Below are 25,867 nucleotides of genomic sequence, written 5' to 3'. Positions count from 1 at the left end.
AAAGGGCAGTGTTCAATGGCCTCTCCATTAAATATGGCTTATGCTTAAGATCAACCATAAAAATAACAATAAAGTACCTAGGTAGCTGGTCAAGCTATTTTCCGAGATAGATCTGAGCAGAAATAGCTTGCAGCAAGACTTGGCTTTATGAGTCAGATTTTTGGCCCGGAAAACTGTGTAGAGGTTCAGTGCTTTAGAGTGGCCCCTACAACCGATAATGATAATAGTCAATACGGCTAGGTAGTAGATGTACCGATCTGTTTCGGTTGAATAATAGGTATGAAGCGCTATTCGCCTTCTATGATATTAGTGTTGTCTACACAAGTTCGACGTAGTACCCCTAAGTAGTAGAATTGACTATTGTCAGATAACCAATAAAGCATGTGAAGTTCCAAAATACGGTAGAAAACAGAAAATCAAATTCTATCTAGCAATGCTCCATACTCGAAAAGCTAATTCAAACATACAATAGATAGGTACCTAGGGGGACTCCTCTATAGGAGGTACCTAACGAGTGGTTTTTTCAACGTTTATTATGACCCCCGTCCTAGCGATCTTATACCCGGCACCTCGTCCAGTCTAATAGGGGGCGGGTACAATCGATCCCTCGACTTGCTTTTGGAATCCGAGTCCCGTTTAGATACTCAACGAATCATCTCATTTAGCTGGGGTCGCAGCCTCCCCCCTAGGACTTTCTGGCGACGCCCACATCATTCCAAGCCTTGCGGACAATAGCCGCAGCATCTGCCCCGAAGAGCTCTTCGGCCTTATCCACCGTGACGTCTGCGAATTGGATAAAGGTGCAGCGAGAGGGTATCTGGCCGCTGTTCATCGTCTCCCACCATATTTTGCCGGCTTTCTCCCATCTGTACGGTTCGTTAATACCTAGCTGTGAATAGTTCAATGATGATCCAGATCCCTGGAATAGATATCAATTGGGAGAGTACTTACGAGTAGCCGCCAAATGCAACGGAAGCATTATAGAAAGCCTTGTTCGGGATACCCGAATAGAGATGCACACCCCCGTTGTCCTCGAATGTGAGCCTGTAGTCTTTGAAATGAGCTGGCTGAGGATCTTTGCCCTAATAGTAACAACAGGTCAGCAGCTATGTTGCCGGATTTCATAAATCAACTAAAGAAGGAATAGAAACGGTAGGATTCTTACAAAACGGGGGTCATTGTAAGCTGTGCCAGGGGCCTTCATGCTTCGCAGAGCCACGCCCTTGACACCGGGCATAAGGCAGTACTCGCCAATCAGCCAGTCAGCCTTGTCAGCGGTTTCATCTTCAACTCTTTGCTTGATCATGATGCCAAAGACGTCCGATACGTGTTCGTTCAGGGCGCCGCTCTGGCCCATGTAGTCAAGCGGTGAGGTGTGCTCGGTAACAGCATGCTGGACAAGAGTCAATAAAGCGTGATCGGGTTTTGGTGTAACAAAAGCCTTACAGTAAGCTCGTGACCAATAACGTCTATGCAACCGGTGAAGTTGGTTAGAAAGTCGTGCCCGTCGCCGTACACCATCTGGGCGATCTCGGGATCCCAAAATGCGTTTTCGTAGTTCTGCCCGAAGTGCACCGAGCTGATGACGTGCATGTTCTTGTTGTCGATCGACTTCCAGTTGAATATGTCGGCATAGAAGGAGAGCACGAGACCGGCGTTGTCGTAGGCCTCGTTGGCGGACTCGTCATTGGACGCTTTTTGGCCTTCCACCCGCACCACTTTACCGGGAAGATTGGCCTCGTTGGAATCGTGTCCAGCATCATAGACAGCGCGGTAAGTCTTTTCGGCTGTATCGGAAGCTTTCTCAGTAGTTATACCTGCCTTCTGGTCGGACGACTCGGCATGGAGGCCCTGAGTTGCTTGGTACTTGGCATGGATACTTCTAATATGTTCTAGGTCCCTTTTGGCGCAAGCACGGGTATCATCGTCCACATCTTCGCAGCTGGCAATGTGCTCAAGCATGTGGTCAGGCACTATGGCTTGTTGTCGGTGAACATTAGCGGCTTTGCTGCCGCGAGGAGCGCTGAGGGCTGCAAAGCGCTTCTCCCGCTTCTCGCAGTAAGTCTTGTGGAGGTTGAGGGCATAGCGGGCAGACTCGCGGATACGGTCCAAGTTGTGACTGCTTTCGGCAATGGCGTTAAGCATATAAGGAGGAACTACGTAGCAGACATGGCGATGGTTGCGGGTGGCCATCTTGGAAACTTGAATAGGCAATCGGGGCATATAGGGGCTTCAAGCTAAAGGATGAGTTAGAAGACGAGGACTAGTATACTTGAGGTCTATAGGAGTATTAGGACGAAGTAATGACACAAGGTTTCTTGGACAATGACAACAGAAGTTATGTAGGTAATATGGTAATATCTAGGTGGAAATGATCTTTAAGGCTTCGGTCGTGGATATGTATAGGTTAGGTAGTCCAGGATGGAGACGAGTTTCCTTGGAAATTTAGTGCCGGGGCAAGTTCAAGTACCAGATTTATAGGCATACAAAGTCATATCCAGGGAAAGTAGACTAACACGAAAGGTCCTGCCACGATATGCTATTATTAGGTAAACTCTAGCTGCCTTCGATGATAAACAAGCATAGAGGTACCTATCACCAGATAAGGACATCTGTGAAAGCGTGACTGATAGAAAGGCACCTCTAACCTAACCTAAAACATCACCTGAACAATACCAGGGCATGACCTGGCTTACTGATATAGACGTACGAATCGTACATGTATGCCTAAAGATTAGTATATCCTATTACCGAATAAGTTCGTTCGTTTGTTGAATCGAGAATAGTGCAAACTGCCATTACCGGTTTTATAGCCCATCTCGGTCCCATACAGGTAGGTACCTAGGATTAGTATTGGAGTTGAGCTAGAGTATATATATGCACTATAAGTCGTTGCATCGTCACATCCGGAGCCAATAAGAGCTAGATCTTGCCTCGAACCTGTCCGAAAATGGTCAGAAGCCCTGGGGTAGGCGTGGGGGCTTCGTCATGCACATTTATTTCTGGAGCAGAGACAAACAAGGAAACGGTGCTGATCTATTGGGTGGGGGGTTTTTCTCTAGATAGTTTCTGCTAGACCTGGTTTTCGGTCGTATGACAAGAATTATGAACTATTTCGTTTCATGATGGACGCGGTTTGAGAAGGTTACGCGTCAACGTTAGGGACTATAAGTGGGCCATCTAGGTTCTACATAGAGGAGCTACAGCACCCTGGCCACCTACCAAATACCTACCTACCTAGGTAGGTACCTCCGACAATAAACATCATCAGTGGCTTCCTAAACTTGAAGCTCGTTACCTTACATAAGGTAAGCATTTTAATTATGTGAATTGGAAGCGACTACTGCGTCCATATCAATTTGAAAGGTATGAGATACAACCTTACGTACCTCATATACATGTGTATCTGGGTGTCTACCTAGGTAAGGCGCTTCGATGTACTCGACTGAACAGACGTTCAACACCAAAGACAAATTCGCTGACTGAGGTCGAGATCAGCTGATGTTTTTTCTTATCGTACCTGTTACATTCGCCCACCTTTACGGCTTCAACGGGCGTTGACATATATCGATTAGGCTGACAACGGCGGATATACCGCTGCATGTATTGTACATACCTAAGGTAAGGCGTAATTTGATTTTCTATCACTTACAACTTTAGATTGGGTCAAGTATCGATGGAAAGAGAGGAGCAGGGAGTTATTGCCTCCTTTTAAGTTGGGAAACCTTCCGTGGGGATAGGCTCATCGTGTATGACGTAGTATTCATATAGGAGGTACCTAGGTAGTATAAGTACGGGCATGTGCTATCCGCTCGCTTCCAATAGAAGAGAGAAGGAGCAAGCACGAAGAGATGAAGGCGCAGTCTTTGGATGAGAAGAAATGAAGGGAAAGGGCGAACGTGTCTCAAGCAGTACGTAGACGGCTGTTTCCTCTCTCACAATGTATAACATCATATAACGATGTATAACGATGTATAACGTTATACATCTTCTAGGTACGGTCTTCAAGTCCTCAACTCATTTTATTCTACACATCTCAAATTCCCTCACTTAAATCAGACTCTCGAACTGTCGGGTACCTACGGGTCCTATGTAATTGGTGCCATTGGACACGGCAAGAATCGAAAGTCATTACGATTCACCCACTCTCGTTAACAGGTTCACACCTATCTTAGGTTTCTACCAGCTGTGTTAATCATCTCACCAATAACCCCCCTTTCCTATCCTATCAAACATCTCATCTTCGTTGGGCCTTTTAAGGATAGCCGATGACATACACGATGTACTTCTTACTGCTCTTTCTCGCTTACTCTACTCTCGTCTCGGCGACCACATACTTCCTCACTGTCTTCGCACCAAACACCGAAGTTGACGGGGCTTTACTGAATGCCGCCGCTCAGGGTTTTTACGCCGGCCTTTCAGGGCCCGCGACCTACTGTCCCCAGGGCGTCAAATGCCCTGAGACGCAAACTTCCCTTGTGTACGCTGGTTTGACCGCTATGGCTGTGAGTTTACACTAAACACGCTTACTCTAAACATGCTTAAGGGGCCTTATAATATGCTACAAGTTTCGTCTTCTATTATTGCCCGATCATTGCCTCTATGACTTCTCTTTAGGTACTAATGGAAATATCCACCTATAGGTAGAAGTCCCCGGTGGTCAAGCCATTTACGTCGCACCCTCAGGTCAGATATCATACACACAGGCACACTCGTCATATGAGCCCGTAGGTTCCTTCACGGGCGGTTGGTTCAACAAGACAGTCTTATCAGATTGCGATCCAACTCGCGAAGTACTCGACTTCCTGCCAGTTGATGGCTCTAGCTCTGGTGGTGTTAAATTATGCCCCCAAGTAGAAGAATACATGGCTGGTACGGGTGCTAGCTATCGCTTGTATGCTGGAACCGCCATATTCAATCTGACCGGTTGCATTGATGCCGTCGGTCTCACACTACACGGCGTCGCTGAGGACTTTGGGTGTTGGCAGTACACCTGATCTGGGGCAGTAATCCCATTACTATCCTAACAGTGGGTTTGCTGTTCTGGAAAATAACGTCTTTACCGGGAAGACCAATCATAGGTATATGTCGGCTTGGAGCTGTATAGATTCATTTTCTGGGCTTCTGGATGCAGATACTATTGCGAAATTTTGATGGAATAGGTTATTACAATGTCCTTTTCATGGATTTATAGCTTTGGGCGGCCTTGTATGATGTTGTGGTAATGGGAAGAAATGATTTGAATTAATGGTCAAGAAAATGCGCGCGCTGGTTTAGCTTTTTACCTGTTATATACCGACAACTTGGTCGTCCCAGCCTGGGTACCTAATACAGCCAGCCAATGAATGAATACTACTTAGTCATTATATTATGATACGGCTTAATCTAGCAATACCTCGACATCGAACTCCTGATCCGTCCTCAGCTGGTATTCTCGTAGGGTGGCAGGCCCGCAACTCCCCGTGCCCAGGCCATGGTGATACCAGTCCAGCCTTACCATATGATCGTCTCTTTTTCTTCTAAAAAGCTCATATGGGTGCCTGCACTGGTCTACATCGCCCGTGCTGTACGGGCTTACGCTAAAACTAGCCCCTCCATGGTCCCCGAACCGCGCCCTCAGCAGGCGATCCGGGTACTCGCCCTCGTCGCCCCAGCGCGTCCGCAGCTCGACCCACCGCACGTCGGTCCGGTTCCCGCTGTCCTGCGGGAACTCGTAGTGGCGGAACAGCTCGTCCGCGAGCCGCCCCCACGTGTTCATCTCCTGCGCGCGCTTCTTGTCCGCGTACGACTCCCCCGGGCCCCGGCCGAACCACTGCACGACGCGCACGTCGCGCAGCCCGAAGGAGAGGCCGAAGCGCGCGAAGGTGGATGGTAACAGGGGGCCCGTGGGCTTGGCTTGAACCCGGATGCTGCAGTGCTCGGATGTTAGCGTGTAGGTGATCGTCGTGTCGACGGCCCAGGCTAGGACCGGGGGAGCTACGCGGCCTTTTACCACGACGACGGTACAGCCGCTGGATTCTGTCTCGGTGGTGGTGGTCACTTGCAAGAAGTGGTGCCGCGTCTGGTGTACCCTGCGCTCGAGCCATTCCTTGCCGTGGGGCCCGCCGCGGTCGTTGTCCGTCAGCGCGCGGTAGAAGTCGAGGGTCAGGGGCACGGTGATGAGGTTGCGGTCTGGGTTCGAGGTGTGTGTTAGCGAGGACAAGGTCCCGCTGCTGGTGTTGAAGCCGAATGTGCTGCCGGACCGGAGCGTGACGTAGAGCATCTCGTCCTTGCGCTGGACGCGTGGGCGGGAGGGCGTAGAGAGGGATTTAAGGAGAGCGAGGGATGGGGGCGGGGCTAGTGGCAACTGGCCTCGGGCTACGACTCGTCCGGGAGGTATCCATTTGCTCTCGGGGCGCGTTATGAAGTCCAAGTCGAGCCACGTTTCTGCGGAGAAAGTCTTCGGCAGGCCGCCGAGTATCAAAGTTGCCTTGGTATGCGGTTTCACTCCCGCCGGGATGACAATTTCGTCTCCGAACATTTCCTGGCGGTCGGAGACGAGGCCCCAGAAGCACTGGAGATGATCTAGGGTTAGGAAGTCGTAGCGGTTTATGATTGTGACTTCGTTGTCTTTTACGGAGAGTACTTGGACCGGCTCGATGGCTTTGCTATATTCGTCGAGCCCTGGGCCGGCGTTGTGTAGCGAATCGCAAAGCCCGTCCATTACGAAATTGCCATCGTGAGGCTCGTCGGGTTGGAAGTCTCCGCCGTAGCCGTAATACCTCTCGCCGTCTTTGGTCTGTGTGAGAAGACCCTATGGAATAGTAGGTTAGTTTCAATGGAAGAACTTTGTTAAGTTTAGGTACCTGGCAGTATGGACTTACGTGGTTTGCCCACTCCCATACGAAACCTCCCATTAACCGTGGATATTGGTAAAATGCTTCAATGTATTCTTGTATGGCACCTGGACCATTACCCACTACAGAAATAATCAATGATTGATCCTCGGAAAAACCACCTCGAGATATTTCAGACGACTTTCGAGGCGTATCCCCTTAATCGGCTTGACAAATAGGCTTTTGCTCTCGAGAGAAGTAGAAAGGGGAAAGTATAAATATTGATATTACTTACTAGCATGGGCGAATTCGCACATAACGAATGGCTTCTTCCAATCCTTCTCTTCTGCGTGTTTTATCATTTCGTCGACAGGTGTATACATTCGACTGAATACGTCCGCAGTCTGAGCTTCTTGATCGCCCTCGTAATGTATAAGACGCGTCTCATCAATGTTCTTGATGGCGTCGTACATCGCCTGGTGATTGCTGCCGTAGAACGCCTCGTTCCCAAGGGACCACATGATAATACTCGGGTGGTTTTTGTCTCGCGCCACCATTTGTACCGCGCGGTCTACATAGGCCTCTTCCCACTCGGGGTTGTTCGACGTAAAACTTGCCGGATCACCGCCGACTTCGCCAAAGCCGTGACATTCGAGGTCCGCTTCGTCCAATACCCAAAGCCCGATTTCATCCGCGATGTCGTACATGCGAGGGTCGTTCGGATAATGAGATGTGCGTACGGCATTGATATTAAATGTCTTCATTTGTAGGAGGTCATGTTTTAGATCTTCATACGGGACTGTTCTCCCCGATACTGAGTTATGTTCGTGGCGATTCACCCCACGGATCTTGATCGGCTTGCCGTTAACGCAGAAAACGCCATCGATAAGTTCGGTCATACGGAACCCTACTTTCTGAGTAACGTACGCGGCACCGACGGATAGTACTAATGTGTACAGATACGGCGTCTCCGCGGTCCATTTCTCGGGGTTTTTAATCTGATACACAAGATTTCTTCGCCGGGATCGTCCTGCACGAATATCTGCAATGACATTATAGCCTTGGCCGTCGAGAAGCTTGACATGGACTTTACTATAGGGGTCATTCAGCCTAACGTCTATCGTGAGCAATGCGTCCCTGTAGTTGTCGTCGAGGTACGTCTGAACATGGAAGTCCTCGAGATGAACAGGAGGAAACGAATGTAACCAGACGTCCCTGAAGATACCGCTAAGCCACCATTGGTCCTTGGAGAAAAGTTAGAATTGGTAAGATATAGCCCGTGAGTATTAAACATACCTGATCTTCGATATAACTTCCGTCGCATCGCTGGTAAACCTCAACGCACAGAGTGTTTTCGTTTTCGAGCTTAAGGAACGGAGATACGTCAAATTCGCTCGGGTTTCTCGAGCCCTGCGAATAGCCAACTTCCTTCCCGTTCAACCAGACGGTAAATGCCGAATCAACACCCTCGAACCAAAGCCGCCATTGGTTATCGCCATCCTTAAGTCTATCCGGCACAGTGAAGCGCTTGACGTACCGCCCGCATTCGTTGTCGTCATACGGGACATGTGGAGGATCGACTGGGAAAGGGAAGTTGACATTCGTGTACTGAGGTCCCTTGCCGAATCCTTGGAGCTGCCACATGCCAGGCACCTTAATAAGGTCCCATTTCGTATGGTCGAAATTGGATCTGTAAAAATCTCTTGAACCTTTGAACGGACTAGGTGATAATTCGAACCCCCAGGTGCCAGAGAGCGAAGCCGCCCTAGAGAGATTCTCGTTGGCACTGATGGCATCGCTCTCCATGTCGTAAAGATAGAAGTGACTTCGGGGCGGGAGAGTATTTCGATGGATGACTTTATGATTACTCCAGTCGGGAATTTGTTTCGGCTGGACCTCGCTCCTATTTACTTCATCCTGGCTAGATGCCGGAGTCGCGATATCTAACGATCCCGGGCTGGAACTGGAACTGGAACTGGGACTTAGATTGGAACTAGCGACATGTAAATCTACATGTATGCTGGTATCTTGACGGATTACCAAGTTCGCCTCATGCATAGAAGAGGAGGGCTTAGAGGTATTAGAAGAAGACATAGCGAAAGAATAATAAAATCTCAAAGATTGAATGGGAGCGCCGCGAAGTTGAGCCCGGAGAAGGTTTTACTTTATAATCTTCGTCATTGACTAGCGAATGTAAAAAGATGATAGGCAAGTATTGCGATCGCAAACGATAACTTGTAAAATCAGATCTCACAAGAAAGAGATCGCACGATAAATTGGGAAAGCAGGGGGCCGGAACAATTTTATAATTCTAGCATTTCGATAGAGGTAAGTACTTAACGAAGGTACCTATTGTTCGAGAAAGCAACCAACTCTTCCGCAGCGTCAACTCCTTCCTTGAGGGGTCGCTTTTATATATACTATGTATCGGAAGACTAAGATGGCAGGCGTGAAGTTAACTTAAAATAAGTGACGTAGACTTCCAACTTCCTAATTGGCTCGGATTGCCCCGTGCGGACGCGGAGGCTGGGGATTTGAGACCGGGGGGAGGTTGGAGGTTGGAGACGAAGCTTAATGTTCCAATAAAATACAAGCTTCATAATCTCGTTCGTTTTATCGTTATTAAAGTTGAGGGTTGTTCAAAGCCCTACAACGTAAATTGACGAAATGTCCTGCAGCATTAGGTATTTAGGTACCTAGTATAACTTGGCTGTAGGGCAAAGACTTCGAGGTAAAGATGCGACAAAGAACAAGTAGATATTCTGGAAAAATTATTATCATTTAATATCGTTATCTCTTAATCTTAAAGCACTTTTTATCATATAAAGTTCTAGTGGGGGACTGCTCGACACCCAGGCCTCTACTTTACGATTACGAACTTATGAAAATGGCCAAACAATCGCCCATGAGGGCTGATTGAATGTTTAACCAATTACGCCATTGAACCTAAGAACGCCGTGGGCCAACCATGATGCTTTCAACTATAGGATTGTTCCGAATCTTTTCCATGTTAGCTCGTATCCAAGGGTCGAATAGCATCAATTATGCAAACTTACCCGAAAGTCTTCTTGATGCTCTTCACGTAGTACTCCTCCCAGTTGCGCTTGGTCACTTCTTCCTGACCTACAGGCACGCCACTCCAAGTGACCCTCATCACAGTTACGCCGTCTACATCGTTCTGGTCGAACTCAATTACCTGTTTGGAGTAGTGACCAGCCGGCCATTGGTTTAGCCGCCACGTCTGGGCGATCTTGGTCGGCTCCTCAAGTTCTTCAAATTCACCCGAGACGTTACCGTCAAACAGCTCAAACTTGCCACCCTTTTTAGCCCCATCAAATCTCTTTGGGGGTGCTCGTGTAAAGGCAGCTAAACGTTGCGGGTCGGTGAACGTCTGGTACAACTCAGCAGCAGTAGTTCGGAATTCCTCCTGATCTGTTACTGTGGTCGTGTTGACTACGCTGCCACTGTTCTTCTGAGCGCTAGCACTAGTTTCAGGCTTCGGCGTGGTTCCGGTGGGTGCGTGATACTTGGGCGAGGTAAATCCACTCGAGGGATTCGTGCCAGCGGCGTGTTGAATATCTTTGCCGTGTTCAGCAATTAAAGCCGGTGTAAGCTTCGCGAATTCCTTCCGAAGCTGCGGCGTGATCTTGGATCGAACTAGATCTTTCACTGGTTGCTTCTCTTGCGACTCCGAGTAGACGTCTATGTCAAACTTTTTTAATATTAGCGCTAATCACGTCTTGAAAAAAAGCTAATAACTATAGGACACCTACCACAAAATCGTCTTCGTCGGTATCATGGGCAACTTCAGGTATGGTGATTGTACCTGAGACATCCTCTTCGCCAGGAGCGGCTCCTAGTCTAGGTTAGATGATTTGCTATTCATCCATACGTGTAGCAGTTAACAAGTTAGTTGACTCACCAGAGTATTCTAAGACGAGTTTCACGTCATAAATGGTGATAACCTTGCCTTTTCGTTGGCTCACGTCAACATCCCCGTCCATGCTGACAACCTTATTAATCTTGGCAGTGACCTCTCCATCTTCAGCCGAGATCTTGGTCAGATTCTCTTCGAACCATTGCCTAGTCCATTCACCGGCATTCTTGCTGACCCAATGCCAGTTGTTTGGGTTGTGGAGAACCATGGTGGACTTTGGAGAAGGATAATTCGTACGAAGGTTGGATGTGGTTGGAAAGCTGTAAGGGAACGAGGATACGTTAGCAAATTGGCAATTGGAGCTGCGGCTGATTTTTCTTCTTCTTCTTCTTCTTCTTCTTTATATATATATAAAGAAAAGTAAATGTAAAAATGTAGAGTTTGAATCAGATATGAGTCTTAAAGACTACAGCTATTGGTCATCAACGAAAGGGAGTACAAGTCGCTCTATGACTGGTGCCAGCTGGTGTATCATCAGAGAATCTACAAGAAAAAATCTACAAAGGGGGAAAAGCTTTGTAGATGTAGAAGTTGTAGAAATAAGTAAAAGAGAGGCAAGACGAAGTGAGGCTTACCGATGACAGATGGACGGGATGAGTTGACTACAGAATCAATCTGCAAGCATAACTAACGAATTGAATAGAAGAACTGGAAATATTGGCATTGGAGGGCACCTGGCCAACAATAAGAAAGACTGTTGTAAGATTCTAAAGGGCAGAAGAAAATGCAGCGGAAAGCTCTAGAATTGCAACGAAGTTCAAGGTCAAGATGAAATATTTCTGCCAATGAGAATAAAAAGTTTTTTTCTTATTCGGCGAAACATCGGTCCGCTTAATTCTGAACCTAGGTAAGCCAAGGTTCCACTTTTCAAAAATGTGCACTACCTTAGGTTAGGTAATCAAGCTCCGAGGGGTCCGTCAAGGAGAGCCCCACATAATACATCTAGGTTGGGTTAGGTACCTACTATTAGTACCTGGTACATGTACTTCGTACTCCCATACCTCTTATTTCGAAATTCAAACTTGCGATCTCTCATTCTCAAATCTCTCACTCTTACGTCTTATCACACACTAGAGGTGAATAGATAGAACAACAAACAGAACAAAATTTAATCTTTAAAAATTCCCCTAAATTGCACAGTACCTCACAAAGATGCACAAGACGATGTGAACAACACCTGTGATCATACAGATATTACCTCTTAATCCCGGATGCTACATTTAATTTAGGTACATTTCGACGAACAAGTTGAGCCTTACAAAACTAACACCAATTTATTGGAATTATTAGAAGAGCCAGGCTCTAGCCCCTAACTCTACTTCATATGCAACTCAGGTTACATCTGGACCCTCAGTCAGTGAGAGTCAACATGCTAACATATTATTATCTACCTACCTAGATATTATTGTCATACATTGCCTTATCGCCATCGACGTAAAATTGGATACCTTAGATGTTGTGTTCCGGTAGAACAGCTTCAAAGATGGATCCTTGCAGTGAAAACTAACCCCCTTTTACATATCTCGTCTTCGGATTGGCTTCTATCCATTTTTAGGGTATAGAATTGGCCAAGAAAAAAAAGGCTCATTCGTTACTGAAATTTCTACGTGCAAAAGGTACCACGGTTAGGACGGACCGTATACTATTTTATTTATATCAACCGGTCAATGCTAACCAGCAATTAGACTATCCGTACCTGGCAGGTCCTCAACCATGGACATCATCAGAGCGCGGGGTGATCTTTAATCTCGATACCGATACATTAAGTATCAGGTATAGCTATCTGACATACGAATATGAGATACCTAGCACCTACCTTAGGTCCCTATGTAAGTCTAACTGTAAGAGACCTTTTCTTTAGTTGACTCTTGAATCCTCTCAACATTCTATTATAGATCCCAGATCGTATATGTGCTTACAGCTTGCATCCTTTATGCACATCAACCATCACCTACGAATTTCGGTGTGTTACTCTGCATCGGGTAGCAGATTTCGCGGATGATCAATGCATATATAGTATGTTGAACAATCCGCACCTCATATACGTGCACGAATGATATATAGTAGGAGGGAAATCATTGGCTCTACATTATGATCTTTATTATAGTACCTATATAACCTTACTGACAAGGCCAGAATATAACTATCCCGACTTGGTGCAGGTAGTGATCCAGCACAAGGGATAAACCAATCAACTTTACCCTAAAGTGGAGAGTTCAATGAAGCTGCAACTCTTAAGCGCCCGAAGACCAAAACCACGAGAGAGAAAGAAGATCTTAACCAATGAGGTCTAACAGTGGTCTTCCGTTTCCAAATATAGATAGAACTCGACCCACACATCTAACCAATAATCTATGTCTGTTGGTGTTTACCGACTTCTAAGTACCGGAGCCCCCTAATCCCAACTTGACCTGTCGGCCCACCAGGACCGCCCTTCAGCACGTCCTCGATGCTTTGCAGCGCACTACCATATTTCTCATTCGCTCGTTCAACAGTATCTTGATTAAAAGCACCTTCAATGGTGCAGATGGGGTCCTATTAGCATGAAAGTAAGAGAACCGACTTTAGAATAGTCCTACCAAGTATAGGTACCTTGTTCAGATTTTAATGAACTACCTACCTGGTATAAGGTTTATACGGAGGATCTTCTCGCATAATCCTATAGTGGCCGATGTTCGGGTCTTATGCAGTGCTATGGGCTAGGTTGTTACAGAAGGTAGTATACGATGTTTTTGCCTGCAGTTTTGGCATCTCGATTTACCAAGATGAGACCGCAGAGAAGGTCTACCCAAACACTAAAGGGGGCAAGGGGTTGAAAAAAGACCCCCCATATATACGGCCTCTATTTACATATCTCACGCGGTCCACTAGATACGTGTAGATATATGGGGGGATAAATTGTGTAAGTGGAAAAGATCACGTCCGTTTCTCTCGGAATTTACCTGCCCATCAGCCATTAACCAAATTTATGAGCCTGTGTAGCCTATTGCAGGCATCCAGGGATCTGCCAAGAGACGCCCCATCCCCCACGTCTTTAGACCAGGGGATTTAGAATCATCACCCTATCCTGTCCCTCCATTACTTTTTATCTTTTACACCCTCTTCCTCCCACATTGCACAGCATCTTCTCAGCCGCGCCTTTAAAATATCCGTCGGTCTTTCTATATTCCTTCATCCCTATGCGATATATGGTAAGTTGGGTCATGGGAGCAATTGGCGATAATAGAGTTTCTTATATACTCGGCTGAAGGACGGGAGGTTGAAGGCAACGCAGCCAGCGTCGACTCGTCAGACCATTTAAGATATAAAACATAAAGGGCGTTTAGTAATTAACGTCCAACCCGCGTCAACGCCCCTCCCCTCGAAACTACCTGCTATCGCTCTACTTGCGCGCCTCTATTAACACGGGCTACGGCCACTATACGTGATGATGACTAGTCAGCGCGATGGCACAACCTCTCGTCTTCGCCAGGCTCTTAATCCATTAAGAACCACAGCACTTGGAGGTTATCATAATCAGCTAAACACGCCACATTCTGCTGTCTCAATTGCTTCACCACATGCTTTCGCTGGGCTCCAAACACCAGCTAGTTCAATACAGCCCTATAATCCTCAGGAATGGGCGCCCACTTCTGCGGTGGGCCCTCCCCCGCCGTTAACACTAAACCCGCAAGGTAAGTTACCACCCATCTGATATTTCGAGTCGTCGCGCCGTGGAAGTAAGCTGATGGAGTCGAATGCGCCAGTCCCGGCGCCACCTCCACCTTATTCCCCTCCTCGGAGTCAGAGGCCAACCAATACGGTCCATGAGACGCCGCCAGCAAATATCTCCGCCGCGCGGATTCCCGCTTCAAGTGTCCATCGGCCTTCGCCGGAACCGCCAAATAACCAAAGCTTTCCTCCACCACCGGGGTCAAATGGACGTGGCGGCTCTCGAGATAGGCGTTTTGGCTTATCATCATTAACAAGACGGAGAGACCGAGGTACTCCGGAATCTATATCACCTCCCGATCCTCACCCTTCTAATTCATTAACTCGACCCCAAACCCTTACGATTCAGGTTCCCAGTCCCCTCAACTCAGCAGAAAATACACCACCTTCCATACCCCCTAGTTCCCGCAGAGCAGCATCGGCGAGTGCAGTTGAGACGCCAACGTCGGCTAGGTCTAGATCTACATCGCAATCGAGATGGGAGCCCGGAATGCCCTTACCACCGCCTCCTCCAGGCCCTCCTCCAGCCCAGTCCAGATCACAAAGTCTTAATAGGACAAGTGAGCCTATTGTTTCCCCTCCTACTAGAAGACCACCTCCCAACGGAGTGACTGCACTTGGCCCTGTCCCTCCGACCCCTGCTGACTGGGTAAGCGACGAGCAACAAGTACGCAGTAGATCGCCCGATCGAATTGGGTTAACTATTGATACAGCTGCTGCCGCTGCATCTAGCCCGCCGGCTGTCCCCGATTCAGGCTCCGGATCCAGCTCTGCCGGGCTAAACCGGACGGGTGCCGTTCGTGGTGAAAAGTCCTTACGCGAAAGACGAAATGAGAGTCGGACTCGACAAAGAGCGGAGGATGGAATTCAACCTTTATCTGACATTATAGTTCCTAATGGGTCAAGTCTATCCCGCAGATTATCAGTTCACAGGGGGACGCCTCGAAGCGGTGGTAAAACAATCGCCGATACGCCAAGATCTGGAGATGACGCCAACGTGGATTCTAGAAATTTAACTCCTCGTCCCTCTACCGCATCACATCCAGAGACACCGACGCCACCCTTTTCCCCACGTCCGCAAAAGGCGTATCAGGTCGCAGAGCTGGGTCACCCGATCGCCCCAAAAGCCCTCCCTACACCACCGCCACAGAGCCGATCGGCCTCAAATTCCTCTCAAGCACGACCAGATATACGTAGCTTAATGAACGGCAACCTGTCTACTGATTCAACTTATCCCACAACTAAACAAGCCGTGGTTGGTCAGACTCCTGAGCAATTCTGCCGAGGAAGCATAGAGCGTTTCCAAGCCTTTGCCAATCAGGAGGTAGCGGCGGAGTCAGATGCTGAGCGGGTAAAATTATTTGCCGATTTCATAGTCCATGAGTCTCGATTACGTCGGGAGAGATATGCGTCAGCGATCGGAGCTATGGGGTCTGAGATTTTCGACCTCACCCGGGACTTATTCCGTCCCATGAAGATGCGCCGCGATTCAACAAATTCACAATCAGGAGAATGGACACCGCAGATGTCGGAACCAAGATCGCAACGGAACTCGATGACGTCTGTTTTCCGCGAACAGGTGCAATCCAACTCTGCACCACCGTCCGCAAATTTACCGACCTCCAGCTCGCCTGCCAATGGTCCCGTAAGTGGGAACTGGGCTTCGCAGTATATGCCGTCATTATCGCCTATTCTCAGTATGAGCGTTAGTGAACAGCTGGATGGGTCGAGCTCACGGGGTCGACCGGCAAGTCGCTGGTGGGAAACGGAATCCGGCGGTGGAGAGTCGAATAGAATGGAAAGGTCAAAACGCGAGTCAAAGTACATGGGCGTGCCAAAAGAAGCGCGAGAAGCTCTGCAATGGGAAGATGAACCAAGTACCGCGGGAAGTCATGCCGGGTCGAGCAAGCATTATTCGGAGAATGAATACCCCCCGGAAAAGGTTGGGTGGCACGAATCAAAGGAGATGAGTACGCCTCAGCCATTTCGAAATTCTCTCTTATCTCTAGGGTCATCCGCGCCGAACACTCCGAGTCCTTCGCATCTGGATGTATCACGACTAGTAACGCTACCGCCGCCTTATCCCCGACATCACCCCGCAGTAAATAATAACCACCCAGAACTATCGTCTACTCGAACAAGGGTGAGATCTTTAAGCGATATGCAAGAGGTTCAGGCGACAAAGGAACGGTTTCTACACGACAGCCAGAGGATACGTGAGGAAGCTGCTCAGGGAGCCTCTTCTAGACTAAAATCACTGCGCGCGAATCTGCACCAGGAAATCAGCGCAGGCGACATGTCATATGCTGAAGCAGCCGCAATCGAGGCCGACACACAGGCATCTGAAAATGCCAAAGCCAAGGAGATAGAAAAACAGGAGTTTGATCGGTTCCAGAACGCCGTGGTCATGCCACTTAATGAACTACTCACGGGCCGTATCGCACAAGCCACGTCACTCTTCGACGAATTACGATCGCGCCTCTTCGTCGAGACTCAGGCGCCCGATCCCAATATGCCTCAGGAAGAAGGCGATGAACAGCCAGAGCTCCTCGAGAAACTAACACTACTCAAATGGATTTTCGAGGCCCGTGAAATGCTACATCGCGAGATATATGACTTACTAAGTAATCGCAACGACCGCTATAAGGAGATGGTGCTTACCCCGTACCGACTATCCGGCAACGAAGAGAAGCTCCACACGGCAGAAGCCTTCTTCATGGATGACGCTTATAAGCGGAAGCGGGCGTTTGCGGGCGAGGTACTGCAGCGCACTTGCGAATTCCGAGACGTGGTAGAGGAGAACGTGACGCGCGGCGTCGACATGCAGCTCAACGCATTCTGGGACCTAGCGCCGCCCCTACGACGGCTCCTGGATAAGATCCCGGCATCGGTCGATGGGCACTTCCACATCCAGATCCCACCCGCCGAGTACGACGAAAACCCGAGCTACCACCGACACCCGCTGCAGTACCTGTTCAGCCTGCTGCTCCACGCCGAGAAGAGCACGTACCAGTTCATCGAGTCGCAGACGAACCTGCTGTGCCTGTTGCACGAAGTCAAGGAGGCGGTGATGAGCGCGCGCGCCAGGGTGGGCGAGGCAGAGGGCCAAGACCTCCGCGTTATCGAGGAGGAGCGTACTGCCGAGCAGACGAGGCTCACGGATGATCTAAAAGAAAAAGTGCGCGTCGTACAGGAGCAATGGGAAAGCGCGCTCGGCGAAGCTATGAAAGGGGTTAAGGAACGCGTGGGCGAGTGGCTCCTGTCGACGGGCGGATGGGACGAGAGTCTCGAAGACGGAGGTGTTGGTGGCGTCTAAGCAGAAAAAAAAACCGCCCATCCCCTTTTTTTCTTATTTACGGTTCAGAGTTGTTTTCTTGAGACTATAGACGTTGGAAAAAAAAACTTCCAAAACGAACAAAAAAGTTGCAAGGCGGGAGCGTCGGTGTAATGAAATGAATCATTTGCAGCCGAATATTAGCGCGCGCTTGCTTGCTTGCTTGCTTGTGTGATACCCCCTTTTAGTTCATGACGGATATGATGATTATACGACACGGTTATTTTTCTGTTTACCTAAGGTACCTCTCTTTGCGGTTCTCGGGCTGAGACGATGGAATCTATTCGGGATATCTTATCTTTATTAGCCAGCCGGCCTATATACGTGGTGGATACACATATTAAATATTATGACGCCGGTGAATCATGTCTTTGTGGTGATGCTTTTTGTGACTGACTCTGGTTTGGATTGGTTGGATTGCTTTACGCATCGCTATTGCTTTTTTTCCCCTCTTGTAAACGCTTTTATACTTCACTTCTAAACCAGGTCTATATTCGGCAGGCAACATAATCGGCGAGACAATGTCATGCATCTTGTTAATACAACCGTCTGCGATAGGTTCGATGTGCACATTGAAATATGTTCCACTACATTCGGTGTATGCATTGATTTATTCAATAAGCTATCAGTTAGTTCCAGCCCAGTATCCGTCTTGAAATTCGAGCTATTTCCTGTAACCTACAACGCCACCGTTTGTCGACCTTTGACGATGAACTCCGATTGGGCAGGTTGCAAAGAGGCCAAAGCAACTAACCGTTAGGTAGCTGTTACACGAATCTTTGTGTTGCTGGCTGTTTGTTTGGACAACTCTGGGAGTTATCCCACCAAAATCGACATAAAGGTCTCGATAGTCCAGTGTCATTACTTTCTCCCCATCCACATCCCTTTTCTTTTGAAATATCATGACCGCAGGTGTAAAAGACCTTTGACGCAGCAGCAATGTTTTCAACTTTCTCCCCCTTCGCTACTAAGGTGAAGAACCTCGACGATTCTTCTATGGCGCAGTTCAACACGAAAGGATCCTTTCAATTACCTCGAGCGTTGAAAAAGGTAATGAGCGGCCTCGGCAGATGGAAAAAGTCATTAGTAGCGTATATCTCACGTCGACGTAAGCATTTCCTACCTACCTACCTATCTACCTAGGTACCTATCAAGGTGGATGTAAGGCACCACGATGATTCCATGCTCACTGATGGGCATTAGGCGTATACTGGGCGATAACTGTGTGGGGAGTTACCTTTATAATCCTTGTCACATTAGGGTTTGGCCTCGGTTTCGGCCCGGCGGGTGTAATAGCAGGTGAGATGAGGCCGTTTTCATTTATATTCTCTTCAATCTTGAAATCGACGGCAGAAGTGTCGCTAAGACTTGAGAAGGCTCCCTTGCCGCTGCTTTCCAATCGGCGATGTATGGTGGATTTACGCCGGCCGGAGGGCTCTTCGCAGCGCTGACGAGTCTTGCAATGCTGGGCACCTTTGCCCCCGCCCTGGTAGGATCTGCGGCAGCTCTTGCTCTGATCCTAGCAGTGGTTACTTTCTTCCTTGTTGAAGACTGATGGGAGGAATTTCGCGATAATAGGCACCTACCTAAGTAGGTAACCTAGCCTACCTAGGTAAATACCTGAGGTAGATTTACCCCCCACCTAGCCCCTAGGGGACCAAGGCGCTGGGCTTGAGAAAGAGGTGGGGGATAAGTTGGTTGAAGAGTGGGTTAGGTAGTAGTAGTTTGGATAGATTCGAGTAATGCGAGGGTTCAGATTATGTGCAGTCATTTTTGTATGATATTGTATGCAAGTGAAATGCTAGCGGACCGTAAGAGTTATATTCTCCTCGTTGCCTTTTGATCACTCGGCGCTTTTGGTCCATAGTTTCTCCTGCTTAACTTCATCCCGACTCTCCTCGGAGCTTTCGTCCTTCTCCAACAATTCGAAGTAGCCTCTCTCGCCGGGACATACGTGATCAAGCGCAAGCTCAATAGGATCCATGCCAGACTCAGCTCCTACGGGTTTGCCACGTACCGGATCAGGAGATGGAACGATCGGGGCGTGTTTTTGTCGAATACACGGGAATCAACAAGGCCGTCCTACGTGACTTATCAACAAGATGATATTGCAGATAATTCCAACATCATGAGGGTTCATACCTTTTCAAGGTATCTGTTAATTAGATAGTTTCATCCTCAAGCATGGCTTAATATTCTACGAGCGGTGGGGGCTGATGGGATAGTAGGATCACCACCGGCATGTGGCCATGTTACCTTTCCGCCAGCCCCTGTAAACAACATCCGCATCTTCAAAGCATGTCTAAACCGGGAACAATGAAAATACCATTTCTGAGGGTTCCACCGTATGGTCGAAAATCCATATGCCCCACGATTCTGGTCTACCGGGTTCGACAGAAACTTTATTTTCATACTTATGGACAATATTAGTGGATTGGAACTGGGAGTATCTAATATCAACCTAGTTAAGGAGACACGCCCTACGTATTAATCCCTCCCAACTCGCGTAAGATATGATCAGACCATTACCGCCATCTCAGTTGCCTCATGGTGACCCTTTACAGACGAGCTGCGCCGAGTTAGTACCCACCATAACGCAAGTGTTATAACTGTAAGTCCACCTCCAATGGCTACGTATACCCAGAAGTAGAATGTCAGTATGGGTTGGCTCTCCGTAGCCCCCCAGTTGAAGACTCCCATGGAGAAGATTGACTTGATATGTCAGTCCCTCGCTAATTTTATATTGAACAGAAGACTCACAGCAACCGAGGTTAATGGTAGGTATATCATAGTGACTATGGCGATTGAACGCATTTGCGCGTTATCTCGCTTCGTTTCGATGGATATTCGAGTATTAGTGAATGTTTGATGTCTTGCGACATGTCCCGATGCCTATCCAGTAGCCAGGTTAGCTTCATTACGCCCCTTATACCAGATTCGTATTCTCGTAAAGTTCCTATCCATGCTGCTAGGTCGCCTTACCATTTGTGTGGCGAAATTCAAACCATCGAGAACCATATGGCACTCATCAAGCTTTTCATCGTACTCGGCTTCAATCTCTGACAAACGCTCGCGGATCCGAGTATTGATATTTGATGCGATGAATGGCGGGTGGAGTTTGACTCCATCCTTCTTCTTCAGGCCTGATCTCCTATAGAGGCTCCTCTTTCTTTTTATATCGGTATATGTGGTCTCAAGCTCATCAATATGCTTGCACATGTCTGAGATCTGCCGTTTAATTTTTCGAATTCCCTTCGTCAACTCACTAGCGCTGTTGTAGAGACATAACAGGTCGTCGGTTGTCTCCCCGTCTCTATTTAAGATACTTTCGGGGTCCCTAGTAGTACAACATAGTGCTTCTGCGCTAGACATAAACGACACAAACGGGTCAAGGACCGAGTCTACTCGCTCTACGAGCCGCTTGCGGTCAAGTTCAATCAAGATACCAGGTGTCAGCACCGGGTGATATATGGCATCGCCGGCGTTTGATAAGCGCCTCTCAATATCGAAGGACTGCTCATCATTGCATCCGTAGAAAACTGACAAGTTAAGTTTCCTATGGCTCAAGTATGTTGAGGAGAGGGCAACATCATCCGACCATTCTGAACTAGTTCTCGCAGTATACACTTCTGAGATTAGTAATTCTCATTTCATTCGCAGAGATTCGATAGATTACCGATGTTGTTACATCCCACTGCCCCATGGTTGAGATGCGTACGGGAAAAGTATGTAATTTCCCGGCGAATCGTCCGAACTATTGAGCGGTGTATCCGGAATAATTCGATAAGTTGACTGAATTCAGGCTTTGAAATAGGAAGATACGACGGGGTCGAAAAGTCCAAGCTGCTGTTCCGACTAAAGATGCTGTATAGTACCAGGTATGTAAGCTCTGTTCAAGCTGCGTTCCTCTCCTGAGTCAACCTACACGGCAAACGTTCCATGCTCACAAGAACCATGGATCGAGGACTGGTTCTATAACAAGTATAGAGTAAGCTTAGGGATGCGGTAGGGTGCCTGGCTCCAAACCTTCTCGATCCATTCCCTCAAGTCTTCAGAAGATTTTATATTCCAGCATACGAGTTCCTAATGGTAAGGTAAGAGAAATGATAATTAGCAATTGCGATTACATCCTGTATTCATTTATGACTCGCAAACCTTGTCTGATCGAAGTTTCCTTGTAATTTTGAATGGACTGCTGAGATACTTGAAATTCCCAAAGTCGTTATTGTCAAAACAAGTATCAACATTCGGCCAATCCATACTTGTTATCTGCAATAAGCCTGTGGCTTGAAAGTTATTTCTTATCTATCATTAGACTTGGAGACACAATGCTGATCACCCCAGCACAGGGTGGAAATGGAGGATGAAAAGACAGATTGGGGCGGGACGGTGCCTGGGTATCAATATTTTGAGGTGGGATTGCATTTGCTCAGTACCTAACTGTGAGAGGTTCTACGTAGCAGATAGCAGAGCCTCATATAATTGACTCAATTATAGTCGGCATTTGCACAATTCGTTGAATTATGCTGTGGCGATATCATTAAGCGGCAAGCTGCATCTATAAGTTTGCTGGTTGGTGTGATGTCGCGTGAAACTTCCATGCTGTCGTGGAGTAATAAACAACCGCCCAATGAACTTCATCAACATGTTCAAATCAAGCCACCTGAACAACCCCTCACCAGAATGGTGCCTGAGGAGATAAAGGCGCATCATTAGGGAGAGGGTAGTATCGAAGTACCAGCACACCCTCTAAAGTCGACTTGACGACTTGAGCCTCAACAGGGAAAATGCCTATAAAAAGGTTATTAGCTGAAATGGGGAGCCCTTTACAACCATTAAAACAAGCATACGATTGCTAGCGCTTCTTTATTTGAATTATAATAACCAGAATTATCTCAATGCCTTCTCAACTCCTATCACAAAGGTCCAAGTACCCATCAGGTTGGGTCCAATCAGTTCTCCGATGCACGTACAATGACGGTGGAGAAGTCAGAAAAGGTCTCAATGAGTTACTCGGGGAAACAGGCTACATTCTGAAGGTGCGTATAGGTACCTAACCTAACCTAAACCATGATAAAGGTGTAATATAGTAGGCACTACAACTAATCCTGAGAAGCACCGCACTGGTAGATGGGTAGTCTGGGCGCCCAGGAAGCTCACTGACGTATGCAAGTCAACACCTCATATGGGAAAAAGGTTCTAATTACTTCAAGGTGGACGAAACCGAGCTTGAAAGAATTGCACACGTGCACTACTAAACTCCCCTATCGATACTTCAGCATTCCTGAGAGGGATCTAGTGTGTCGAGACTTTACTTTGATGACCACTACACGAAGGAGAAAGATGATGAATCTCATAGGCTTGAAATACACCTGCAATATTCCATATATCTATTAGGGCATTATACTTTTGATGAAATCTATGATCGTCGTGAAACTCGTTATTCTAAGGGTACCTAGGCTAGGTGCCTCCTATTGTATCTTCTCATCCTTCGTGCTCGATAAGTTTGAAGAAGAAACTGATGAGTACAAAACCCCAACTCGTGATCGCCAAGATACAGTAATTAAACGTAGTCAACATAAGCTCCCTTTCTAACCTCTTTTTTTTCTAACCACAAACTCCAATTCATTACAATAGCCTTCCACCTTCCACTGTTTTTAAATGAATGTTATATGCTTAGGCCCATCCATGGGTACCTAACATATGGCATGACTTCCTCATTATCTCCTCCTTGATTGCTGGGCATGCCTTTCGATGATATAACCATCCCCATGGCACTTCGTAAGGATGATATCCAGCTTCACCGCAATCTCGGCCGCTGTGCACCGCTTTCCACACTCAATAAGTAGCATATGATTCTCAATCAAGTCGAGGAATTCTCGAAAATACTGGGAGCACTTCGGGTTCCTGCGAAGTTCAGAGATCCATTCTCGGACACCTGGTTTGATCTCAGCCGACTTTCCATTGCAAGTCGCTCGGTAGAATTTATCTTCGCTAACCCCTGGAAGGTTTCGGTCGTCTTCTCCTCGGCAGCTAGGGAAATCTTCTTCCACGGCCTCAAATCCCAAGATGTAGCAAGTAATGAATTCCATGTACATCCGAGGGCCCAAATATCAGATTTTCTAGATATTTTTGCCCCTGTGATGTCAAACTCTGGAGCTTGATACGTCAGTGTTTTCTTGAGTTTGCTAGCCGTCTGAGCAGATATCGATATGGCGCGGTGGAATCTCATTAAACCAAAGTCTGATAGAACTAAACACCATCCAGAAGGACCTGACGCGCCCGGTTTGGAAAACCAAAGTATGTTGCTGGCCTTTATATCACCATGGCGTCCATATATAGGATAGTCTTCGCCCTTATTTGTATCTTGGTCTTGGTGTAGCATGGACAAAGCCCTCGCAATGCCAAGACATTGCTCCGCTACCCAACGTATCATGGACACTCTGTCAGGATTCCTGACCAACTGGGTTTTCCAGAAGTGCCGGAGATCGCCGTTGGCCTTTGGGAACAGTAGGTAGTACTTCCCTGCTTCGCTCTCTTTCTCGATCGTAGCAAGCAGTGGAATTAGGTGCTCTTCGATGCTGTAGTTGTGTTTTCTGAGGGCATCAACCTCCGATTTGAAGTCTGTATAGTTCTTAGACTTCAACCGTTTAAGAGCGAACAAGTGTGAACTGTCGTTAAACTTTCTAGACTTTAGTATACAGCTTATGATAGTTTAGGTAGATCCCCTCAGCAAAACGTACAGATTGATTACGGAACTGATAATGAGACGGGTGTATTTTGACAATGAAAACATCGCCAAAACCCCCTTGTAAAACCGCTTCTTTTACATCTGGGTCTAGCGACTCCACCTCAGGCTCGAGATGATCCTTCTTTTCCGTAAAAGGTAAGACATCTGAAGCTTCAAGGACGTAGTGAGGGATGACATTGTCTGGCCGGTAGAAGAAAGGCGCGATAGTCCACCATTGGTAATTGGCAAAATTATCTAGACTCCCTTGTTTCCATTCTTTTCGGTCCTGGAAGAGGTACTGCAAATTCTCTCTGTTGATTTGACGGCCCTTATTATCTTGCGAAATCTTTATGTTGTTTTCATGTCGCTCCACCGTAGGTAGAGGGAGATAAGAGTCATCGATGTGTTGGCTGATGAACTTGCCGATGGATCTAGCCTTTTCGCATAGTACCAAAATAGCAAATATCCGAAAGAATTCACTTCCATCAGGTTGAATCGTGCAAATCGATTCTACCCATCTGGAAATCTCATCTCGTGGAGCATCATCTTCCTGGAGCGCTTGTTTGACGAGCCCGCGGTTCTTGGCTAGTTCAAGCTTGTCGAAAGGTATGAATAAGGTGCTATTATTGTTGGTGTGTATCCTGTTGTCTCGCAAGGTGGTATATAGCTGGTTGGTCTTGTACTCGCGCACTCCATTTGAAGCGCCTGCACTTGCACTGCGTTTCAAGGAGTTCTTTCGAAACTGGTGGCCGCGGTCGAGACATTTTACATGTGCATTTGCATTTTCTTTTGGGGATTGGCAACCTTGGGTCATCTACATTTGCATGTAGTGTTAGCGTTCTATAGACCAGAAAGAAAAAGACAAATGAATCTGGCAAAGTGACTACCTAAGCTTACCTTTAATAGAGTTGGTAATAGATACCGGATAGTGATCACGGATACCAAGTATATATAAAAAGCGAAAGTAAATGATGATTTAGTTATCGATTGTTTCTAAGATTTTAAACTGTCCATTACCAGACGTTAAAAGTGGGAGCTTGGTGTGATTTATGACCATGAATATTAAGAGATCTTTGCTGCTGATCTCTTGAGATACCTAACCAGTATTTATAGACACAATTTTGAGCAGGAGGCAGCCAAAGAAGTTGAAATCTAATACAAGATTTAGGCAACGTCTGCGCAGGCAACAGCACCTCAAGGTGAGGTATTGTCCGCCTTATGCAAACTACAGCTATAAGCCTCAAATCGACACTTTCATCCAGCCTTACACCCTCCCAGTCTTCTCACCGATATATCCTGTAACCTTGCGACCTTTCTTTAGGCGAGCTATAGCAGTTTGA

The 25,867-nt window shown here is 47.3% G+C and overlaps 9 protein-coding genes across 9 annotated transcripts; 4 read left to right on the top strand and 5 right to left on the bottom strand.

Moving 5' to 3' along the window:
- Positions 1–399: 399 nt before the first annotated feature.
- F4812DRAFT_411664 (Metalloprotease) lies at positions 400–2,432 on the bottom strand. The gene is made up of 4 exons (XM_047932644.1): positions 1,447–2,432; positions 1,166–1,393; positions 952–1,082; positions 400–866 (listed from the first exon to the last, which is right to left on the bottom strand). The coding sequence occupies exons 1-4, from the start codon at positions 2,221–2,223 to the stop codon at positions 686–688; spliced, it is 1,317 nt and encodes a 438-aa protein (XP_047795433.1). The 5' UTR covers positions 2,224–2,432; the 3' UTR covers positions 400–685.
- Positions 2,433–4,280: 1,848 nt separating this feature from the next.
- F4812DRAFT_454934 (uncharacterized protein) lies at positions 4,281–4,997 on the top strand (the record flags this gene model as incomplete). Its single annotated transcript, XM_047936731.1, has 2 exons — positions 4,281–4,505; positions 4,644–4,997. 2 exons carry the CDS (start codon positions 4,281–4,283, stop codon positions 4,995–4,997), a joined length of 579 nt encoding a protein of 192 aa, XP_047795432.1.
- A 225-nt stretch (positions 4,998–5,222) lies between these two features.
- F4812DRAFT_411661 (glycoside hydrolase family 2 protein) lies at positions 5,223–9,237 on the bottom strand. The gene is made up of 4 exons (XM_047932643.1): positions 8,112–9,237; positions 7,111–8,059; positions 6,864–6,958; positions 5,223–6,793 (listed from the first exon to the last, which is right to left on the bottom strand). The coding sequence occupies exons 1-4, from the start codon at positions 8,907–8,909 to the stop codon at positions 5,381–5,383; spliced, it is 3,255 nt and encodes a 1,084-aa protein (XP_047795431.1). The 5' UTR covers positions 8,910–9,237; the 3' UTR covers positions 5,223–5,380.
- A 338-nt stretch (positions 9,238–9,575) lies between these two features.
- On the bottom strand, positions 9,576–11,498 carry F4812DRAFT_411658 (activator of Hsp90 ATPase). Its single transcript, XM_047932642.1, has 4 exons — positions 10,738–11,498; positions 10,589–10,671; positions 9,872–10,527; positions 9,576–9,815 (listed from the first exon to the last, which is right to left on the bottom strand). The coding sequence occupies exons 1-4, from the start codon at positions 10,958–10,960 to the stop codon at positions 9,797–9,799; spliced, it is 981 nt and encodes a 326-aa protein (XP_047795430.1). The 5' UTR covers positions 10,961–11,498; the 3' UTR covers positions 9,576–9,796.
- Positions 11,499–13,992: 2,494 nt separating this feature from the next.
- On the top strand, positions 13,993–18,120 carry F4812DRAFT_39717 (uncharacterized protein). Its single transcript, XM_047932174.1, has 2 exons — positions 13,993–14,426; positions 14,499–18,120. The coding sequence occupies exons 1-2, from the start codon at positions 14,180–14,182 to the stop codon at positions 17,777–17,779; spliced, it is 3,528 nt and encodes a 1,175-aa protein (XP_047795429.1). The 5' UTR covers positions 13,993–14,179; the 3' UTR covers positions 17,780–18,120.
- A 616-nt stretch (positions 18,121–18,736) lies between these two features.
- F4812DRAFT_454930 (uncharacterized protein) lies at positions 18,737–19,352 on the top strand (the record flags this gene model as incomplete). Its single annotated transcript, XM_047936730.1, has 3 exons — positions 18,737–18,905; positions 19,001–19,096; positions 19,174–19,352. The coding sequence occupies 3 exons, from the start codon at positions 18,737–18,739 to the stop codon at positions 19,350–19,352; spliced, it is 444 nt and encodes a 147-aa protein (XP_047795428.1).
- Positions 19,353–20,210: 858 nt separating this feature from the next.
- Positions 20,211–22,421, bottom strand: F4812DRAFT_411644 (uncharacterized protein). The gene is made up of 7 exons (XM_047932641.1): positions 21,953–22,421; positions 21,824–21,880; positions 21,723–21,769; positions 21,474–21,661; positions 20,780–21,423; positions 20,558–20,689; positions 20,211–20,509 (listed from the first exon to the last, which is right to left on the bottom strand). The coding sequence occupies exons 1-7, from the start codon at positions 22,055–22,057 to the stop codon at positions 20,315–20,317; spliced, it is 1,368 nt and encodes a 455-aa protein (XP_047795427.1). The 5' UTR covers positions 22,058–22,421; the 3' UTR covers positions 20,211–20,314.
- Positions 22,422–22,428: 7 nt separating this feature from the next.
- Positions 22,429–23,174, top strand: F4812DRAFT_411642 (uncharacterized protein). Its single transcript, XM_047932640.1, has 3 exons — positions 22,429–22,836; positions 22,914–22,961; positions 23,011–23,174. Exons 1-3 carry the CDS (start codon positions 22,696–22,698, stop codon positions 23,053–23,055), a joined length of 234 nt encoding a protein of 77 aa, XP_047795426.1. The 5' UTR covers positions 22,429–22,695; the 3' UTR covers positions 23,056–23,174.
- Positions 23,175–25,589, bottom strand: F4812DRAFT_411641 (kinase-like domain-containing protein). Its single transcript, XM_047932639.1, has 3 exons — positions 25,425–25,589; positions 24,541–25,341; positions 23,175–24,479 (listed from the first exon to the last, which is right to left on the bottom strand). The coding sequence occupies exons 2-3, from the start codon at positions 25,339–25,341 to the stop codon at positions 23,661–23,663; spliced, it is 1,620 nt and encodes a 539-aa protein (XP_047795425.1). The 5' UTR covers positions 25,425–25,589; the 3' UTR covers positions 23,175–23,660.
- Between the last annotated feature and the right edge of the window lie 278 nt (positions 25,590–25,867).

The sequence above is a fragment of the Daldinia caldariorum genome (genome assembly GCF_022478825.1).
Source record: "Daldinia caldariorum strain CBS 122874 unplaced genomic scaffold F4812scaffold_1, whole genome shotgun sequence".
Lineage (NCBI taxonomy): Eukaryota > Fungi > Ascomycota > Sordariomycetes > Xylariales > Hypoxylaceae > Daldinia > Daldinia caldariorum.
The sequence above is the reverse complement of the archived record's forward strand: the minus strand, read 5'-3'. Positions and strand labels throughout refer to the sequence as shown.

Bases quoted from the DNA above. Each gene is read 5' to 3' on its own strand.
- F4812DRAFT_411664 (XM_047932644.1), bottom strand. From the start codon at position 2,223: ATGCCCCGATTGCCTATTCAAGTTTCCAAGATGGCCACCCGCAACCAT. The intron at 1,394-1,446 runs GTAAGGCTTTTG...ACTCTTGTCCAG, and splicing joins TTATTGGTCACGAGCTTACT to CATGCTGTTACCGAGCACAC. The intron at 1,083-1,165 runs GTAAGAATCCTA...TGTTACTATTAG, and splicing joins CTTACAATGACCCCCGTTTT to GGCAAAGATCCTCAGCCAGC.
- F4812DRAFT_411661 (XM_047932643.1), bottom strand. From the start codon at position 8,909: ATGTCTTCTTCTAATACCTCTAAGCCCTCCTCTTCTATGCATGAGGCG. The intron at 6,959-7,110 runs GTAAGTAATATC...TTATTTCTGTAG, and splicing joins GTGCGAATTCGCCCATGCTA to TGGGTAATGGTCCAGGTGCC. The intron at 6,794-6,863 runs GTAAGTCCATAC...ACTATTCCATAG, and splicing joins TATGGGAGTGGGCAAACCAC to GGTCTTCTCACACAGACCAA.
- F4812DRAFT_411658 (XM_047932642.1), bottom strand. From the start codon at position 10,960: ATGGTTCTCCACAACCCAAACAACTGGCATTGGGTCAGCAAGAATGCC. The intron at 10,672-10,737 runs GTGAGTCAACTA...AACCTAGACTAG, and splicing joins ACTCGTCTTAGAATACTCTG to GAGCCGCTCCTGGCGAAGAG. The intron at 10,528-10,588 runs GTAGGTGTCCTA...ATATTAAAAAAG, and splicing joins CCGACGAAGACGATTTTGTG to TTTGACATAGACGTCTACTC.
- F4812DRAFT_39717 (XM_047932174.1), top strand. From the start codon at position 14,180: ATGATGACTAGTCAGCGCGATGGCACAACCTCTCGTCTTCGCCAGGCT. The intron at 14,427-14,498 runs GTAAGTTACCAC...CGAATGCGCCAG, and splicing joins GTTAACACTAAACCCGCAAG to TCCCGGCGCCACCTCCACCT.
- F4812DRAFT_411644 (XM_047932641.1), bottom strand. From the start codon at position 22,057: ATGGATTGGCCGAATGTTGATACTTGTTTTGACAATAACGACTTTGGG. The intron at 21,424-21,473 runs GTAATCTATCGA...TAATCTCAGAAG, and splicing joins AGTGGGATGTAACAACATCG to TGTATACTGCGAGAACTAGT. The intron at 20,690-20,779 runs GTAAGGCGACCT...GCTACTGGATAG, and splicing joins TGAATTTCGCCACACAAATG to GCATCGGGACATGTCGCAAG.
- F4812DRAFT_411642 (XM_047932640.1), top strand. From the start codon at position 22,696: ATGCCTTCTCAACTCCTATCACAAAGGTCCAAGTACCCATCAGGTTGG. The intron at 22,837-22,913 runs GTGCGTATAGGT...AATCCTGAGAAG, and splicing joins AAACAGGCTACATTCTGAAG to CACCGCACTGGTAGATGGGT. The intron at 22,962-23,010 runs GTATGCAAGTCA...AATTACTTCAAG, and splicing joins CGCCCAGGAAGCTCACTGAC to GTGGACGAAACCGAGCTTGA.
- F4812DRAFT_411641 (XM_047932639.1), bottom strand. From the start codon at position 25,341: ATGACCCAAGGTTGCCAATCCCCAAAAGAAAATGCAAATGCACATGTA. The intron at 24,480-24,540 runs GTACGTTTTGCT...AAGTCTAGAAAG, and splicing joins ATCAGTTCCGTAATCAATCT to TTTAACGACAGTTCACACTT.